The 16,960-nt window shown below is 44.4% G+C and overlaps 2 protein-coding genes across 5 annotated transcripts; both read right to left on the bottom strand.

The window, feature by feature from the left end:
* Positions 1 to 133: 133 nt before the first annotated feature.
* mypn (myopalladin) lies at positions 134 to 12,304 on the bottom strand. 3 transcript variants are annotated; one of them, XM_061284397.1, is made up of 21 exons: positions 12,015 to 12,304; positions 9,923 to 10,984; positions 8,233 to 8,408; positions 8,036 to 8,075; positions 7,624 to 7,948; positions 7,468 to 7,542; positions 7,254 to 7,395; positions 7,144 to 7,167; positions 6,696 to 6,812; positions 5,910 to 6,615; positions 4,164 to 5,171; positions 3,963 to 4,095; positions 3,604 to 3,684; positions 2,671 to 2,892; positions 2,447 to 2,596; positions 2,283 to 2,362; positions 1,910 to 2,036; positions 1,625 to 1,832; positions 1,384 to 1,549; positions 1,179 to 1,312; positions 134 to 1,096 (listed from the first exon to the last, which is right to left on the bottom strand). In XM_061284397.1, exons 2-21 carry the CDS (start codon positions 10,981 to 10,983, stop codon positions 918 to 920), a joined length of 5,154 nt encoding a protein of 1,717 aa, XP_061140381.1. In that variant the 5' UTR covers position 10,984; positions 12,015 to 12,304; the 3' UTR covers positions 134 to 917. The 3 variants fall into 3 exon arrangements, with proteins under 3 accessions (XP_061140381.1, XP_061140382.1, XP_061140383.1); XM_061284398.1 differs by lacking the exon at positions 12,015 to 12,304 and adding an exon at positions 11,180 to 11,336; XM_061284399.1 differs by lacking the exon at positions 3,604 to 3,684.
* A 596-nt stretch (positions 12,305 to 12,900) lies between these two features.
* Positions 12,901 to 16,926, bottom strand: cacul1 (CDK2 associated cullin domain 1). 2 transcript variants are annotated; one of them, XM_061284425.1, is made up of 8 exons: positions 16,458 to 16,925; positions 16,222 to 16,348; positions 15,957 to 16,059; positions 15,749 to 15,844; positions 15,218 to 15,320; positions 14,771 to 14,860; positions 14,530 to 14,668; positions 12,901 to 14,362 (listed from the first exon to the last, which is right to left on the bottom strand). In XM_061284425.1, exons 1-8 carry the CDS (start codon positions 16,777 to 16,779, stop codon positions 14,323 to 14,325), a joined length of 1,020 nt encoding a protein of 339 aa, XP_061140409.1. In that variant the 5' UTR covers positions 16,780 to 16,925; the 3' UTR covers positions 12,901 to 14,322. The 2 variants fall into 2 exon arrangements, with proteins under 2 accessions (XP_061140409.1, XP_061140410.1); XM_061284426.1 differs by lacking the exon at positions 14,530 to 14,668 and having other exon boundaries at positions 14,721 to 14,860; positions 16,458 to 16,926.
* Between the last annotated feature and the right edge of the window lie 34 nt (positions 16,927 to 16,960).

The raw sequence follows: 16,960 nt of genomic DNA, 5'->3' as shown, positions 1-16,960 counted from the left end.
ATGCTTAATTGGCTCCGGGGGTCTCCTGTTTGTTTTGAATTTGAGATAGTCAAAACAAAGCCCTGAAGAAATCTGAAATTTCAGTGATTAAGGATTATGTTTGATGTAGTGCACAGAAAAAAACTTTGACTCATTTGAATAAATAGAATTTTATTCTGAAGACTATTTTACAGTGTGCAACATAACAGAAGTAGAGTAGGTGGTTGAATGCTTCCGTCAATATTTTTCCAAACTCTGGAAAGTAATCATTGTAACTGCCAAGATCGGTTTCAATTAAAACAATTTTGACTTCACTTCTGTCAAACATCCCGTTTCGGCGACTTACAAAACATTTTGCAACTGTGAAAAAAATCAATTGTCGGCCATCAACATGCATACACATGGAAAACATGGTGCAAAAAGGTGACTCGGTACCCTAATGAATTCACATAAATAATGCACTTGGGTCGAAACAATCTGATGCTAAATCATCCACCTAAATAATACAGTATATTTCCCAAATTCCTTTAAATAAATTAATTTTCATATACATTTAATTATATTATAAATTAGAAGAACTAGTTTTTTGCAAGGGAAAATATACTACTTCGAGAACAGTTTGTAGATTTTTTGTTTTACTTTCTACAAAAAAAAACCCCACAAATGTTAATAATTCAAACTTTTTGGAGAGCAAAATTCAACTCCATAGCTGGCTCAGAAGCTAAGACTTGGCAAATGTGTTCATTTTTTTTTTCCTGTTTGTGAAACACTCTTGATATGACCTACGTATACCGGAATGGTGACACTGTGCTAGCAAATGGCACAATCATTTCACAATGACTCTTTGCTCCGAGTGTGTCACTTCAAACTCGTCACACAAATCCCACAACGACCCATGTAGGTAAACATTCTCCCTCCCCTCCACAAGGAGGCGCTCCTCACAGCTCCTCGCTCTCCAGCGTAGCCTCCGCGGGGGAGCTGGAAAACAGAAAGGGGCTCGTCTCCGATGTGGGGAAGGTCGATTTGATGTCGAGCCCTTGGCCTGTTAGAGCTGCGTAACGGCTGACCCCACGTGGCGTCTTCTTCATGGGCGCCGGCACGCTCTGATGCCACTGTGCTGAAGGTCATAATACATGGCCACATGTATAATCTTCAGTAATGCCGCTGACGCTTTATCTAGGTACTGCTCACTTTCGTACCATAGATGTCCAGCCTGCAGGTGCAAGCCGCAATCCCAGCCTCGTTTTTGGCTGACACTGTATACCAGCCAGCATCCTCTTTGGTGGTTGGCTGGATGAGGAGGCACACGTATCCCGTGGCATCCTGCAGCATGCTGAAGCAGAAGCAAAGTTGCTTTTCACCATTTCTTTTGGAATGTACGGCAAAGGGTTTGATCTTACTAACCTCATTCTACTCTGTGTCCTGGGAAGGGTGTCATTGTCTTTTTTCCAGAATATAACAGGGTGGGGCACGCCCATCACTCGACACTCCATCCGGACGGGGTTCCCTTCAGGGATTCCCATGTTCTGCAATTTTTCCACAAACTGGGGAGGTTGTTTCATCTCTTTCTCTGAAGGGAAAAAAAAAAATCTAAATTCAAATCTTATCTATTATCTATTCACCACTTCATCAGAAATCTTCTCACCCACAACTTTGAGTTCTAGACTGAAGGAACTTTGCCCTGCTTTGTTGCTAGCAATGCAGGTATACGTGCCAGCATCTCTCTGTGTCAGGGGGTCAATGATCAAAGAGTGGATACCATTTTCTCGCACCAGCATCTTATGGTAAAGATCTGGATAGATGGGCCTACCATTGACCAACCACATGAGTTCAGGGTTGGGCAGACCACTCACCTAAAAGACAATGAGGAGCCGTTTTTAAGCTGGTACTTGCAAATATGCAAAAGTGATGCTCAGAACATGCTACCTACCTTACAGTCTAGTCTGCACACCCTCCCCTCATGTGCAACCATGTCCCCTGGCGCCTGGACAAAGTGAGGCCGGAAAAAACGCTCATGGGTTTGCTCTCCCTCAACTTCCTGTACACGAGTTCGTACCCTAAAAGAAATTGAAAGAGATTGAAGAAAGTCTTTAACGGTTGACCCTTTTATATAAGATTGCAATGATATTGCAGTACAGTATTTTCTTTTGGTTGTGTGGCTCTTTAGCACCCTCTTGTGGTCAAATTACATCAATGACATGGTTGAAGAGCAACATTGGAGTCTCACAAAAAAAACTGGCCTTTCAACAGGGGTGTGTAGACTTTTTATAACCCCTGTTGGAGACCTCTGTATTTTTGCTTACCTCTGAGAGTTAATGGGGGTCAATCTGCTCCGGGGTGGTCCTGTTTGGATTATCAAATGACCCGAACAGCTCATTCGTCCCTGTTGATTTTCAAATGATGAATCGGAATTCGTATGGAAGGATGAGATTGTGAAAAAGAAGCTCAATTCATGATGTTACGTTACCTGAGGATTCGCTGCCATGATTGTGTAGTTTCCGTCGTCATCAGCTGTTGTGGACTCTATATGTAAAGCACACGTCCCATCACCTTCTCTTATTTTTTTATAATGAATATTCTTCCTCAAGATCTGCTTCCCATCCTTGAACCAGTATACCTGTTGACAAATAATTAATGACTAAGGTATTGACGTAAAGGTATCGGGCTCTTTCGCACTACTCGATGTTTCACCTTAGGTACGGGGATGCCAACAATTTTGCAGGAGAAAGTAACAGGTACTCCCTCCATGGCCTTGTAGTTCTTGAGTTTTTTGTCAAAGATGGGCGCGATGCATTTGCCTGAAGGGACGTCGTCGTGTTGCACGTCATCGTCTGACTCCTCCACTGGTGTTCGCTCTAAGCGGAACTCTATCTCGCTCATTAATCTCTGCTCGAAATTGGAAACTTTGTACTCCTAAAAAAAAATAAGGGGAAAAACTGCTCCATGAAAGCAAACTTGACGTACCTTTTGCCTTTTTACCTGCCAGAAATCGTCTTACTAGAATGTATGCACACAGGTTCTGAAAGTAATTACATGCGTATACTCTATTGATATAGCACAGTAGTGGTATTGAAGTCAAAATATAATATTTGAACCGAAACATAAATATTATGACTTAATACCACTTTATTGGCAACATGCTGTAGCATCTGTTTGACAAAATGCCTGCTGGAAAGCCCCCTCCCCCAAAAAAGAGCTCATGCTGCAAGATGAGAGGGTAAAACAGAGAACAGAAATTCAATAAGAACACAGTGTATTGAATATTTGCAAAATAACGCTGACTCATCAGATTATAAAATTCAAGAGAAGAAAAAAAAAGCTGTCGAAGAGCCTAAGAACTTAATGTCATGTTTGGCTTGTGTGATAAGGACGGGGAAAATAGAAACTTAAAAGGACAGATGAGTGAAATTTGAATTGAACCAAAAGTGAGTCATGAGCACAATGTCATAAATGTCTTCGTGCAGGTTATACATTAGTTCATGGATGCTTGAATGGTTACCAGTCAAACGTCGGGACAAACCATTCTATTGCATGAGAAATGGTGTCCAAACGCGACTGGCACCGAATGAAGTGTCATCATGTTAGCGTTTCGGATCAGTGCTTGCAATGAGATGATCCTTGTACCTCATCATAGTTAATGACAGTAGCTGGAATGTTTGGTCCAACAAGGGGTCTGCTCGCTGTTTTCCCCTCAATACTCCGCTTCTACGAGAGGATAGGGATGGGTTATGAACTCCCACGGCGACACACAAACCGACTAATAGAGAAGCGGGCTGAGGAATGTTATGCGTGGTTATATAGTACATGGACACAATGAGCGGGAATTAAGAGGGGGAAATGCTCTACTGTCCACATAACTGTTGAAAGCCAGACTAGCTACCAGCCTACAATATTGGTTAGTTTAAAATTAGTGATAACATACTGTACTAACATGTTGAATAAACTACTGTCTCATTCAACTACCTGAAAGGCGTGTTTGGTACCTGCTGATAGGTAAAAATGGGAAGATCTTCTTGACATTGCAGCTTTTTCTCAAGGTCATAAAGAACGGCTTCTTTGCTCTCGCGAATGTTTTCTGTTGGCGGGAGCCGCGTCTTTGGTGTCTTCTTTTTCAACCTTGAAAGACAAACGACATGTTTTGAAACACGTGACAGCCCGCTGGGCTCTAGTGCGAACAGTCATACCCTAAAGGTGCCCCTTTGGGAAGGCCCATGGAGTTGGTAGGCTGAGACGGACTCAAGGAAGGTAGGATGGAGCTCAGGAAAGCCACAGGGTTTTGGATGGGGCTTGGTGAGGAGTTGCCAGAGGTGGGCGAGGAAGCCTGCGGAGGCGACTGGGCTCTGAAGGCGTACGCGTTGTTTAAGGTTGGCGCTGAGCCCGGCGTGGGTGAGGATATGAATGATGGGCTTGTTGGAGACTGAAGCACTCTTGTGGGGAAGGTCCTGGTCGGTGGAGAGAATGGCGAATTGGCCAAGGAGGAATTGAGCTCGGCTGCCAGTTCGTGGAGAAGCGGGACTGGGGATTCGGTTGGGGAGGGACTCCGGACGGGTGAGAAAGTTTGAGCCGTGATGAACTCTTTAGGTCGGGTATAGTTGAAAGCCTGTGAGGTTGCGTTTAGATTCATGAGGGAGGCGTGGGTGCTTCTCAGAAAAGCAGCCGGAGACGTGACATGATGTGAGGCAGCCGTTGAATTTATGGAGCTGGAATTGAAATTTGACACCGGCTGGGAGGAGAACTGCGGTGTGGGTGTTGATCTGGCAATAACTGTCGTGGACAGGTTGAGGTGCGAGGCATGGATGGTGTTCATCTGGGTCGAAGGTGCCACGCTGAGAGGCGGAGCCGTGTTTAGCTGCGGCATAGGTGGAAGCAACGTCACCAGGGAGGTCGTCTTAACCTGGGGAGTGGATGAAAAGGATCGTAGAGGAGTGTTGACCGCAGGAGCAGAACTCGCTGAAGGTGCCGTCATGGTGTGGGGAGAGCCAGACTTGGGTGTCGACTGCGAGCTGTTGTTAAGGTAGGAAGACTGCGAATCGCGTTTTTCTCTGAGGGACCAGAATGAACCTTCGTGAGAATTTGAGGTCTCTAGCTTAACCTGGAATGAAGGCTGATTGTGGCTTTGGGTCTGGGGTTCACCCTCCTGTTGCTGCTCCATAAGAACCTGGTTGTGAAGGAGCTGGAGCTGCACCGGGTCCCTGTCAATCAAGTACAAGTAACACAAAAGATGAGTTGGAAAGACTCTATACATGGTGAACATGAGGGAGGCTCAGTTCTGTGTTCCAATGAATCACGGCTGGTCAGTCCTGTAAAGTGCAAGAGGAGTGAGCCAAAGTCAGCATGAAGATGATCTGCCCTTTTAAGGACCACCAACAAGTTGGCCACAAACCAACAATGGAACTCTCAATATGCAGATTAAATTCAGTCTTACAGTCACAGTTGACATTATATTCAACCACAATTACTAAATCACCTTCTTGTTTTGTCCTTTATAAAACCAAATAAATGATCAAATTCCAATCCAATCCCAGGTAGTAGCCGCAATTAAACTTCTCGAGGATGTTGATCGGAAACCACGTGATACTGATGACAGTATAAGCAGAAATTGTAATTCTGTAAAATAAGAAACGCACGTGAACTTACAAGTAGAAAAGGCCATCCTTTGTTTTGGAAAGCCTGAAGGTCCACATTTGAGGTCTACCTCCATGGGTTAGTGAATTGCGACTAATAGTTGAGCTGAAGGAGGAGCATTTATATTTAGACTGGAAGAGGAAGGGGAGGGTCAGATGTTCATATTATGCGGACTAAAAATGAGATTTGGGATTCAAAATCGTATCTTTGTGTACTGTAGCAGGCTGTTTAGGATCCTGACCTTACAGAGCAAAGGTTATTTGAGAACTTTCTTTGATTATCACAAACTTAGTAGCTCTACTTACAGCTTGGGTTTTGCCAGCACTGGCGGCGGTCCTTTGTTGACCGATGCATCAGAAGTGTCTTCATAAAGTGGAGCAGATGTGTCATTTGGCTCCGCCTCCTCATCCTCAGGTAGTTTGAAATGTACACGCAGGCCAACTCTTGAGCTGGAGCGTGAGTCTTTGTGGTTTGTCAGGACCCCTGACTTGAGGCAGGAGTTGGGAGGTGGGTTGGGGAGATAGTGATGGGGAGAGCCTGCCTTGTGATTGGAACTGACGTCAGGTCCCGATGCTTCCTGTTCAACCGCAGGTAGTCCAGTGAAGGCTTTGGGGTGTGGAGCCAGCTGTCCTGTGTTCTCCTGATGAAGTGTGAGCGGGTCTAAATTGGGGGTGCCAACACTGCCAGGGTTTAGACTGGGACCACTGGATAAGCTGTTGGAGTCCAGATCGTGCAGGCCGGTATGCAAGGTGTCCGGACGAAGCATGCTGGAGTTGTTGGGGTGCAGACGAAGGGTGCTGGTGTTTAAGGGGTCCAAACGGACGGTGTTATTGACGAACGGATCCAGACGGATGGTGCTGGAGTGCGGCTTGATATTATTGGTCAGGGCAATCTCAGTTTGAGCTTTTACAGGAGGGGTGGTGAGATCTGACGTGGAAGGTTGTTGGACTCGAGTGGGCTCCACAGTTAAAGTGCACAAAGGTCTCATTGCATGGTTGTTAACACTGTTACCTGAAAAAAACAAATCAGACGAGAAACATAATTCATGATAATGACTGAGTTCCTTTTCCAAAAGAAAACAGAATGATTACCTTTGACCCTTAGTGTTGCGGTACTGGACGTTACTCCATAAGCGTTGCTTGCAGTGCAAGTAAACATCCCAGAATCTTCACTAAAGACCTCCGCGATGACCAGTGTACATATTTCCTCTGGAGAAACAAAAGTGATACTCACATGAAGGAATTGCTGGGATGGGATTGCTGTCGGGACTCTTGCGAGGGAGAGCACACAAACACTGGGAAGTAGCTGAGTCTATTTGAATCTAGGGCAGGTTGAAATGATCTGCCATGGTGGTTCCACACAGGATGAGAGACGACCTTATAAGGTGCATAGGCAAAGGAAAGCAGCCCTGGCTTGTGTACAGAAGAGGAGCAGGAGTCTCCACCAAGGACTAAACACTTCAGAGCACTATGTTTGCATGTTACATACCTAAGGCAATCATTTGAATTTTCTACAAATGAAGAATCCTAAAAGCGTTACCTGATTCCGCTGGAGACCTGGGTTCTGAAAACAAGAAAAGGACACCATTGTCAATAATTGGTTTCTGACGTTGCTCCTAGAAATTTCCAAGTCGTTTTGTCTGTGCTTACTTTTCTGAAGGATTCTAAAATCAGGGGAGTCTTCAATGATTTTTGCCTCCTTGTACCAGTCCACTCGAGGGGACGGCACTCCCTTCACACGGCACTCTAACACTATCAGCTGCCCTTCTGAAGCCACCAGGTCTTGCAGATTCTAGAGATGAGAGAACAACATACTTAATTAGTCACAACAAAAAAATACAAATCCGCTGAAGATTAATTCTACCTTTGTAAAAACAGGGGCGGCCATGGTGGCTTGCCCGTTGAAGCCTTGCAGGAGGTTGAAGCTAGATGTTTGATTCTGGGTACACAAAAAAAAAAAAGCAACATCTTATCAGGATAAATGCAACGCTAATGATAGGAAGTGTTTCGGCTGTTCTACCTCAGGTTGAGCCGTTTGAGCTGCGTTGGAGAGCGGCGGATTTAAAAGCTGCGGTGTGGCTGTTAGCAAAACAGCCTGGGATAAGAACTGACCCTCTATGAGGTCTTGTGTTTCAGTCTCTTCTGGATAAGCTCCTGATGATTGAGAAAGTTCTGGGCTTGGAGGTGAGTTGGTTATCGTCTGGACAGGAACTGGGAGTTTCTGGTTCACAAGGGTGCTGAGCTCCTCTGCTGGTTGGCCGGAGGTTTGATTTGTTGAAGAGTCTCTAACTTCTGTGGGGATTTGGCTTGAAAGTGGTTTGGAGTTTGGTTCGTTGCCCTGTAGCCTTTCACAATGAAAACAAAGAAGTAACATTCCCAATATTGTGATTTATATAGCTTTAAATTGAAATGGGCAGAGCAGGAGAACTTACTCAAAGTGTAGTTCCCCCTCAGAGTCTGAAGAGGATGCACCTGTAGGTTCACACGTGCATTTGAAAATTTTATACGAGTTCTGTAAAGCAGAGGTTCTCAAACTTTTTCAACCACTCTAGTGACCGTTTCCAAAAAGTGATTTTGATGTCTGCAAAGAAACGGACAAACAGGTTTCAATGACAAGTAAGGAAATCACCTTCGATATAAATCTCAGCTGAGGTCGAGTCAGTTCCGTAAAAGTTGGATGCGAAGCAGGAGTAACGTCCGGTGTCCTCCTCAAAAGCCTCTGTGATGATCAGAGAGTGCAGCTCACCATTGGTGATGATCTGGATGTCAGGGCTGTTCTCCAACTCCTTACCCTCACAGAACCACCTGCAATTGGGCAGCATGAACATTGTTTCATGAAGCTTGCTTTCTCGTCTTCGCTATAAAAACGACGCCTGTTTTTAAGGTATTCATCCGATAAGTCGATTATTGTTGTAGATAACTTTGTAATATGTTGCTTATGGTATTTATCGCAATTCTACACCACTGCAAACTACAGACACAATCATGGACGTTCCCATATCAGTTTTTATTGAGTCATCTCCAATATTCTAAGAAAGTCGAAACTAACTTTTAGTCAGCAACTTTAAAAAAAGAAATAATAGTTGAAACGGATATAACTGACTTCCAATGCGTTATGCAGCAACATGAGCAATAGCCCCTCGCAACATCTATTTTCAGTGGATGAGTGCTCAAGCTTTCTAAAAATCCAGCCAATAATCAAAGAGGAATGAGGCGTGCCCCTGGCGAGATGTTGTCAGTAAATCAGATTCAATGCTGCCGTCAAACTCAACTGATTGGAACTTACATGCTAATAATGTCCAATTGTAAAGACCCAGTAGCACACCGGAATTCTTTTTCATGCCTCACTGCAGCATGTTCTGCCACAAGAGTCATTTGTCATGAGTAAGAGTCTAAATTAAAAACATGAGTAGTAAAGAGGATGGTTGGTGTGCTTCTCCTCACTGCACCTGTCAGAGCTATTTTCTTTCCGCGGCTCAAATCTAGCAAGGAGAATCCCTCACCAAACTCACGTCATGCAAACTTCTCAACACACAATTACCAACCAATCAGATCAATTAGAAATGACAAATAAGTCCTTGAAACTGTCCTAGTCAAGCGAGTAGCCAAAATCAGGTCAATAGTATAAAATTAAGCTTTGGGAAATATTTTAGGCAGTAAGTAACTTTTACAAAACAACAAAAAATTAAACAACTTCAACGGAGAAACAATGTAAAGTTTCCACGAAAGAGCAAATAAAGCATCTTACCAAAGTGCCACTCGTGTTCATGCTGCTGCCAAGAGCTCAGTTGGTTCCATTATCAGACGAGACCACAGCTCGCTGTGCCAGTCCAGGCTAAAAATGGCAGAGCGCTCGCATTCTCCCGGCGCAAGTATACGTTAGTGCCTCAACAATGCTCGGTAGGACGACCAAGAGCATGCCCCCTCCTCCCCTCTACCTCGCCTATACTGTAGTACGTAGTCTCCGTGCTGTTGTGTCTACAGCAATTTCAAATTTTCAGACTATTGTCATCTCAAGTAAATATATTATATATTTATATTTGGTGGTTTGTTTATTTTTACACAGTAACTGTTAAGGGTGTTGCCTAATCTTTCCTCCAGATATTTGAGGCAGTGATTCTGTTTAACCAAAGGCTGCATATTCACTCTAGGCCCAAGTGCCCGATTACCATTAAAAAAAACACATCTGATTTTTTTTTTTATTAAATGATCCCAAAATTAATCTGTCCATTTAAATTGCACTCACATAAGCAGTTAAATCTGATGCGTTACACTTTTGTTTGAAGATATTAATGCCTTGCACATTTTTTGCTCCTTACCGGACTTCAGGTGTAGGCTGTCCTCTGACGATGCAGTCTAACTGGACTTTGCTACCCTCCAGAACTTCTCTGCTTTTCAGTTTTTGGATAAAATGAGGTGGCTCAGTTGATGGCTCATCTGCACGCGGCTGAGCTTGTGTCAAAATGAAGCTTTCAGGCAGCTCCAACTCTTTGGAGTCAAACTGCTGCGCCTCAGTAATCCTACTATCCTCTAACTCCACATGACCAATCCCTGAGTCTAGCTGGATCTCTGGCTGGTGGCTAACATCGGGATCAGGCCCGTCCTCATCCAGGTCCGTAGGCATAGCCGAGCGCTCTCGGCCATCTGAGCCGTCGGAGTAAATTGTTCCATCGTTCTGGCTCTTGTTCTGATTCCGACTCCGATGGGCTTTGCACGCCCTCGGTCGTATCCGTTTCGAGGTGTTTGACTTGAAGAGAGACGAGAGTTCTTCAATGAAGTCGGCCGCCTTGTTAAGGAACTCCTTCTTGGACTGGGTCTCCGCCCCAAATGGGGAGTTCCTGGTTGACTTGTTCAAGTGGTTTAGACCTTCGCTATTGTTTCTCGTGCTGTTGTCCTGCCGCATGGAGGCCGCCTGTGGTTTTCTGTCCAGTGCTAGCTTCGGTTGTGTTGCTGGCAAATCGACTGGCGGTGCAAAAGGCATCGTGGCAGAGGGCACGTAAGGAACCGGAGGGGTCTTTGTGAGGTGAACCGAGGACGTCGTAGATGAAGCAATGGGTGCCGAGGCATTTGGAGCCACGGCGGCTTTGACCTCTACCCTCTCGTCACGGGGCTCATGTCCGATGGCCTGGCGGGCCAAGTTCACGCTCTTATCCAGCTCTTCTTGGCTGAGGAACGCCGACAGGTCCGGCAATTGGCTCTCGTGGAGCCCCGTCGGGTCTTCGGCCTTTCCTTTGAGCGAACCAAAAATCTGAAGGCGTGACGACGACGCGTCGGAGCGGCTCATTTCGCTGTGACGCTGTTGGGCCCGGGCCTCGGCCAGGTAGCTCTCCCTTAAGAGCTGAGACAGCGACCGTGGCGGATCGGCGGCGTTTTCTTGCATGCTGGAGAAAGAATCGTAAAAGAACTCTGAGATTTGCGGCACTCTTATTGACATGATGACACCGAGGCCATAATTCAGGATTCCCTCTTACACACTGAGGAAACGCTCTTAATCACATTACCGAAACGCTCTCACACATGCAACCTAAATCCTCTCACACATCACACTGAAATACGCTCGTGTAATATACACCTACTGAAGATTGCAATACGATGCGTTTCAGCAATGTGTCTGAGTTCATCCTGAATTAGGTCCCTGATATGACCCCAAAGTCCTTTGAGGTTGTTGTCTCAACAAAACCATCAAGTCCTTCCATTTTCACTTCAGGCCTGTTGACACAGCAGCAAGAGATCTGATCAAAAATAGCATTTTATTTTCATCTAATTCCATCATAGTCTTAATCGGGTGCCAGGTTTGATTGGATACGGACTCCGCCATCCCGTTCCTCACTTCTGCAAAGTTAACTCCTTGCATAATTTTCTCACACTAAGCATGAGCAAGTCATGGAATAAAGACACGAGATAGGGCGAGCATATGCTACTGACACTCAAATGGGCGCGATTAAGCGCACTGCAATGCCCTTCCAGCGGACCTGAAGGTGCAGCTGTTGTGTACATTCATCCTTTGCAAACAGACTCCAAATCCACCAAGTCATATCTAATAATAGCCGGGGCTCAGTTTACATGAAGAAAATCAACAAAGAAAAACGGCTTCCTCATCTTGTGTGACCTTGTTAGCGTGAGTTTGATCAGTCACACAACAATCAAAACAACTAAGTGACGCTAATGATTGTAAATCGGGAGCGCCGAGTGAGGTGTGAAGATTTGTTTTCATGCTGCGCAAACATAGGACCACACAACTGGTTGGGGTTGGGGGTGTGTGTGTGTGTGTGTGGGGGGGGTCAAGTAATTAAGCAGCGGCTTTCGCAGTCTGTATCTAAAAGTGGACTTAAGTCCATCGTGTCAGAGATTTTCTAAAGGCTCTGCGCAGAAGATGAGGAGGAATGACTTTAAGGGCTGTTATGTTTTTACCTTCAGAGTAGCCCTGCAGCTGGCCTCTGCAAAGGGACCGGTGGATCCTCAGGTTGCACCTCTGCTCAAAGTGGGAGATTCCGGTCTTGGACTTGCTGCCACCTGGGAAAACCTAGGGACAGGTAGCTGCCCAGCTTTTCCGCTTTTCTCGCACAGAGTTCCCCTTGGCGTTTACAGGGAAATATGAAGGCGAGTAGTTAGGGTAACCTGTCAGCAGTAAAAGTAGCAACATTTGTCAGCGCCGCGCTCGCAGGTTATTTTGGGGAGGCCTGGCCCATATGTCTGGGAGGCGTCCGTGCTCATTGGCCAGCCGGAGCATGCTGTAAAGGGATTCCACCTCGGCTGCACTGCCAGAGACCCCCCGTCGTACAGATTTAGAAGCCCCTTACCCAGCCTCTCTCACACTCACACCGTCAACTGTCAACACTGCTGATTAAGAGCTCTGACAATTTGCAAAACATTCCTGCAAAATCACCTGGAATGATTGAGATGGTTCTTTCTTTGTATTTCCTGTATTGGTTTTATTTAAAGTATTACTGATGAGTGTTGTGGGACAGTCAGGTGTATACCTCTTCTACTTATTCTCATGTTGTTGTTTACCATTGGCAGACTATTATTATCGTACACAATGTGGAGAAGTGTAATTTCATTAGTCTGGACCAGAGATTTTTAAAGTGTGGTAATGGTATGCTGTTTCCCTCTAGTGGTGTAGAAATGTATCACTCAGTACAGTTCAGTTGTATTTAATTCTTTCGGTTATACAGATCTGCTTGGCCTTAATGTTGCAGCTAAGTAGTGAGACTTGACGCCATTTACAAACGGAATCTGGTCAAACCTTCCCCAATGTTTGTGACATCTCCAAATGAGCATTCAAGTGCAAAAAGAATCATCCCAGAATGTATTTATTTTTCTTTTTTGTCTCTTAAGTGCCTTTTAATTGACCACGAACCTCTTTCTGAAAGTCCAATATTGGGATAGTGTCCAACTCACCAGGCAATATAGAGGATAGGTTTGTCACATTTTTTTCCACTCAAAAAACTTTATCAGATCTAATGTGGAACAGACATAATAAAAAGGTACATAAAGACGTTTTGAAAAACCTTAGACTGTTCATGTCGACCTGGACATTGTTGTGATATTTGCATATAAGGCAAATAAGATCTCTGGCACTCTAGTGACTAAAAAGTCCTTCCTACATGCAGATTTTGAATTCAATAACAAAAACAAAAAAATAGTTTGTATAAAAAAAATAATCTGGATACATAAGTAAACAAGCATATTTAACATTAGCTTGAATCAATACTAAGTACTTTCCTGCCAATCCTCTTTGGTGTTACTCGAATCGTAGCTCGGTTTATACCAACACAAAAGCAACATGGATGTAGAATCACAGTTTAGTTCCTATTTCTTGACACACTTTTTGTGTTCTTGCTGCTAACTTCACAGTATAAAGTGTAACCAAACGATTGGTATGGTATACATATGGTATAGGTCACAGGTGTCAAACTCAAGGCCTGGGGGCCAGATACGTCCCACCACATTTTTTGTGGCCCGTGAAGACAAATTGTGCATCAAATTCGTGTGTCGTGACTAGAATTGCAAATTGTCTTCACTTTTAATATCTTTTTTTTTAATATTTGACCAGTTTTTACTCGTCTGATTTGAAAACGACTTATTTGTCAGTTTGTTTTGTAGTTTTTACTGTTTATAATATGAGGTGCTCATACATTTATTTGGGTTGACAGTCATAATGGCCCTCCGAAAGAAGCTATGACTACAATGCGGCCCGTGAAAAAAATGAGTTTGACACTCCTGGTATAGGTGATTAGCAGCACGAGTTTTTGTTAGCCCCATCATTTGCAAGACATTTCTATGAGTAATGTTAGGAATGAAATATTTGATCAGAACAGACACCATGAAGACAGAAACCGTTAACGCTACAATCAGTGTCACCGGTTTTTGGAAAAACGGTCCTCTCGGATTGTATAAACAAGTGGGAGGCACAGGAATATAGGCCCGCCTGGTTCATGCAGTTTTAAGCACGTCAGACACAAAACTGTCAAGATGTATGAGCCTCCACTGTGTGTACATGTGCCTGTTGACACATGCCGTGGCATGACATTGTCCACTCCGCCTTCTGGTGTGACGTAGGGGCAGAAGTGCGTCACCCCCTGGCTCCGGCTTTCCGCAATTCCCTTTTACACAAGCTCCGTCCCGACTCTGATGCTACGTCAACCGTGAGCCAATTCTGAACCTTGTCCTTCAGTGAGGCCGTTGGGTCGTTTAAATGCAGATCCCCACTTTCCACTCAGAAGTCATCGTTGGCCCTCTTGCGAGACTGATCACCCCTGAGAAACAAAAACACATTTTTGCAACCGCATTATTTAATTGTACTTGACCTCTAAAATATTTGTTTTTTTTAAACTGAATTGTAAAGGTAGTAGAAACAACTATGAAATTTGGTTTGAGCTTTATCGATTTTATCGACCACACTGTTCTCCAGTCCGCAACTAACCGTTGAAAACCGTTCATTGAAAGCTCCATTTGGAGCTTCTGGTCATTAGCGGCGTAGTCCAATAGCAGAGATTCCAGAGCGGGAGGGTTGATTAGAGGAATAAAGTCAGAGAAGAGAGCAGGTGCCAACTGGGACCACTCTACAAAAGAATTTTAAAATGATAAATGTTATGGAGGGTTTATGCAACTTACTTGACGCGCGCGCACACACAGTGTAACAACTTTGTTTTACGCTTGCACACCTGGTCGGAGGCTGTGGAGGCCTTTGACCACACTGGCCATGGTAGACGGCTGTACTTTGAAGGGCACTGTGTGTGCTTTAATAAGAAGAGCTGAAAGAAAAAAGCTTGAGAAGTCAGTGACAATTTTGCCCCAAAAACAAGCAAAGGAAACCAGCAGCCTTATTCCAAAATGGATTGTGTTCATTATCTCCACAAACTCCCAAGATTAACTGTACGAAACCACATACGTCCGCATTCCAGTCATTTCTTAATCCTAATTACAACCTCAAAGTCTTTTGGAATATAAAGGTCACATGCTTGGCACACCCACAGTGTCTTTGAGCAATTCCGCCCAATGAGGAGCATCTGTGCTCAAAAATGTATTTAGTCCATTTTGGAATGAGGCTGCATCGTTCCAGACGCACTCTCGGGATTTTCCCATATTCACGCAAACAGCAAGGTACTCACGCAACAGTGTGTCGACATATTTCCCCGCCACGTGATCAGCAAATAGGTTCATCAGATCCTGATTCAGGTCACGATGGAGCTTGGATTCAATGTAGAACTTGTTCTGAAAACAATCATGCAGAAATTGGGGTCTATTTTGTATACGCGTGTGTTTATTGTCAAAAATATGCATGTCAAACGGAGAACAGCATTGTAATGCCAGATGAAGGAATGGAAAATATTAGTGATGTTCGGTACCACTTTTTTCAAATTGATAGCTGTGCAAGTAGTCACAGATACTAAGCACCGATACCATTAGTACTTTTGATACATTTAAAAAAAGAAAAAAAAAAAACCTCATATAACAATAGAGACATTTTCATTCAATTGCATGAAATTGATGTCAATTTTCTATTCTACTCATTTCTAGGTTCTGATCATCAAACTGCCTCGAATCGGCCAACATCCTGATTACCACTACTGTGAAATAAGGTATGTTACTCGCACATCCCTAGAAAGAAATACCGCATTCTGTCAGTGTCAGTTACTTACCAAATACATAAACACTGGGACAATACACTGAAGAGATGTGATGTATTGTGTCAGGGCGGTGTTGAAGCTTTCAATCAGGTTTTCAAGTGGGACCTCCTAGAAACAATATAAATATATAATTTGGTTTCATTTTGCACTTGATGGGTTGGGAGACACTCCGGAGAGACAGAACTTCTGTATTTGCATCGAAATGTTTCGCTTAGCTTACGTTCAGCTCAGAGGATACCCGCTGTAGATGATTTGCTATTTTGGATTTCAGATCATTGTAGAGCAGCTCGGAGTGTTGCTGGCAAACACATTTGTAGACGTAACTGCGGAAAGAAACAAAACATACAAGGGCCCGTTATTTCTGCCGATAATATTGATTAGAAAACATATTGTTGATTGTAGCTTTCGCCACACTTAACGCTTCCACATACTTAGGAAATCACAATAGCCCATCTTTAGTGAGCTCTTTGCAGATCATTATTTACCTGTATATTTGAGAGTATGAAACAGAGATGTGGTCTGTGGGATTTTGGATGAGAAGGCGCTCAATGGCCTTCTCCAGGTTTGGCCAGTGGTTGTTGCGGTAGTCTTCCACGGCCATGGCATCGACAACTACAAAGGAAAAAGAACATGGCAAGGGTTACCGTTTGTTATTTATTATGATGGTTTATAATCACAGACATTATAAGGGTGTGAATGTACAGGAAGAACGTTAACGTACGGTACTTTGAAGTCGAGTCGAGAGTGAGTTTGTCTTGGCCAGAGGCGCCGCCCGGCGTCGCGCATTCGGTCTCGCCACCGACGTCGCTGCACTCGCTGCCCGAGTCCGAGTCCATGAACTCCGAACCCGATGCGCTTCGGCATAGTAAACCCGTCCGAACTGACCCCGCTTCACCTCCCGGTACCGCCAAGCAGACAGGCTGCTGGATCGGAGTTAGGTCGCAGAGTTGTCCGCTTGAACTCTTCTGGACCTCACTGGCCGTACAGTAGTTATGATTATGGTCATCTTTTACGTCCGAACAATCATCTTCCATAGCCTCCATTCCAAACTTCGCCGTGAACCGATACCTGGCATTTAAAGCTGTGGACGTACTTTCGATATCGACAAGTGCATCATCAAGCACCCGAGTCTGTCTGTTTTCAGCTTGGCGTTGTTGATGACGGGATTTTTACGACATTGTCGTGACGGTCTTCTTCTTTGTAACGTCATCTATGTGAAGGGGT

Source organism: Syngnathus typhle, linkage group LG8 (genome assembly GCF_033458585.1).
Source record: "Syngnathus typhle isolate RoL2023-S1 ecotype Sweden linkage group LG8, RoL_Styp_1.0, whole genome shotgun sequence".
Lineage (NCBI taxonomy): Eukaryota > Metazoa > Chordata > Actinopteri > Syngnathiformes > Syngnathidae > Syngnathus > Syngnathus typhle.
Note: the sequence above shows the minus strand (reverse complement) of the source record. Positions and strands in the feature narration are given on the sequence as shown.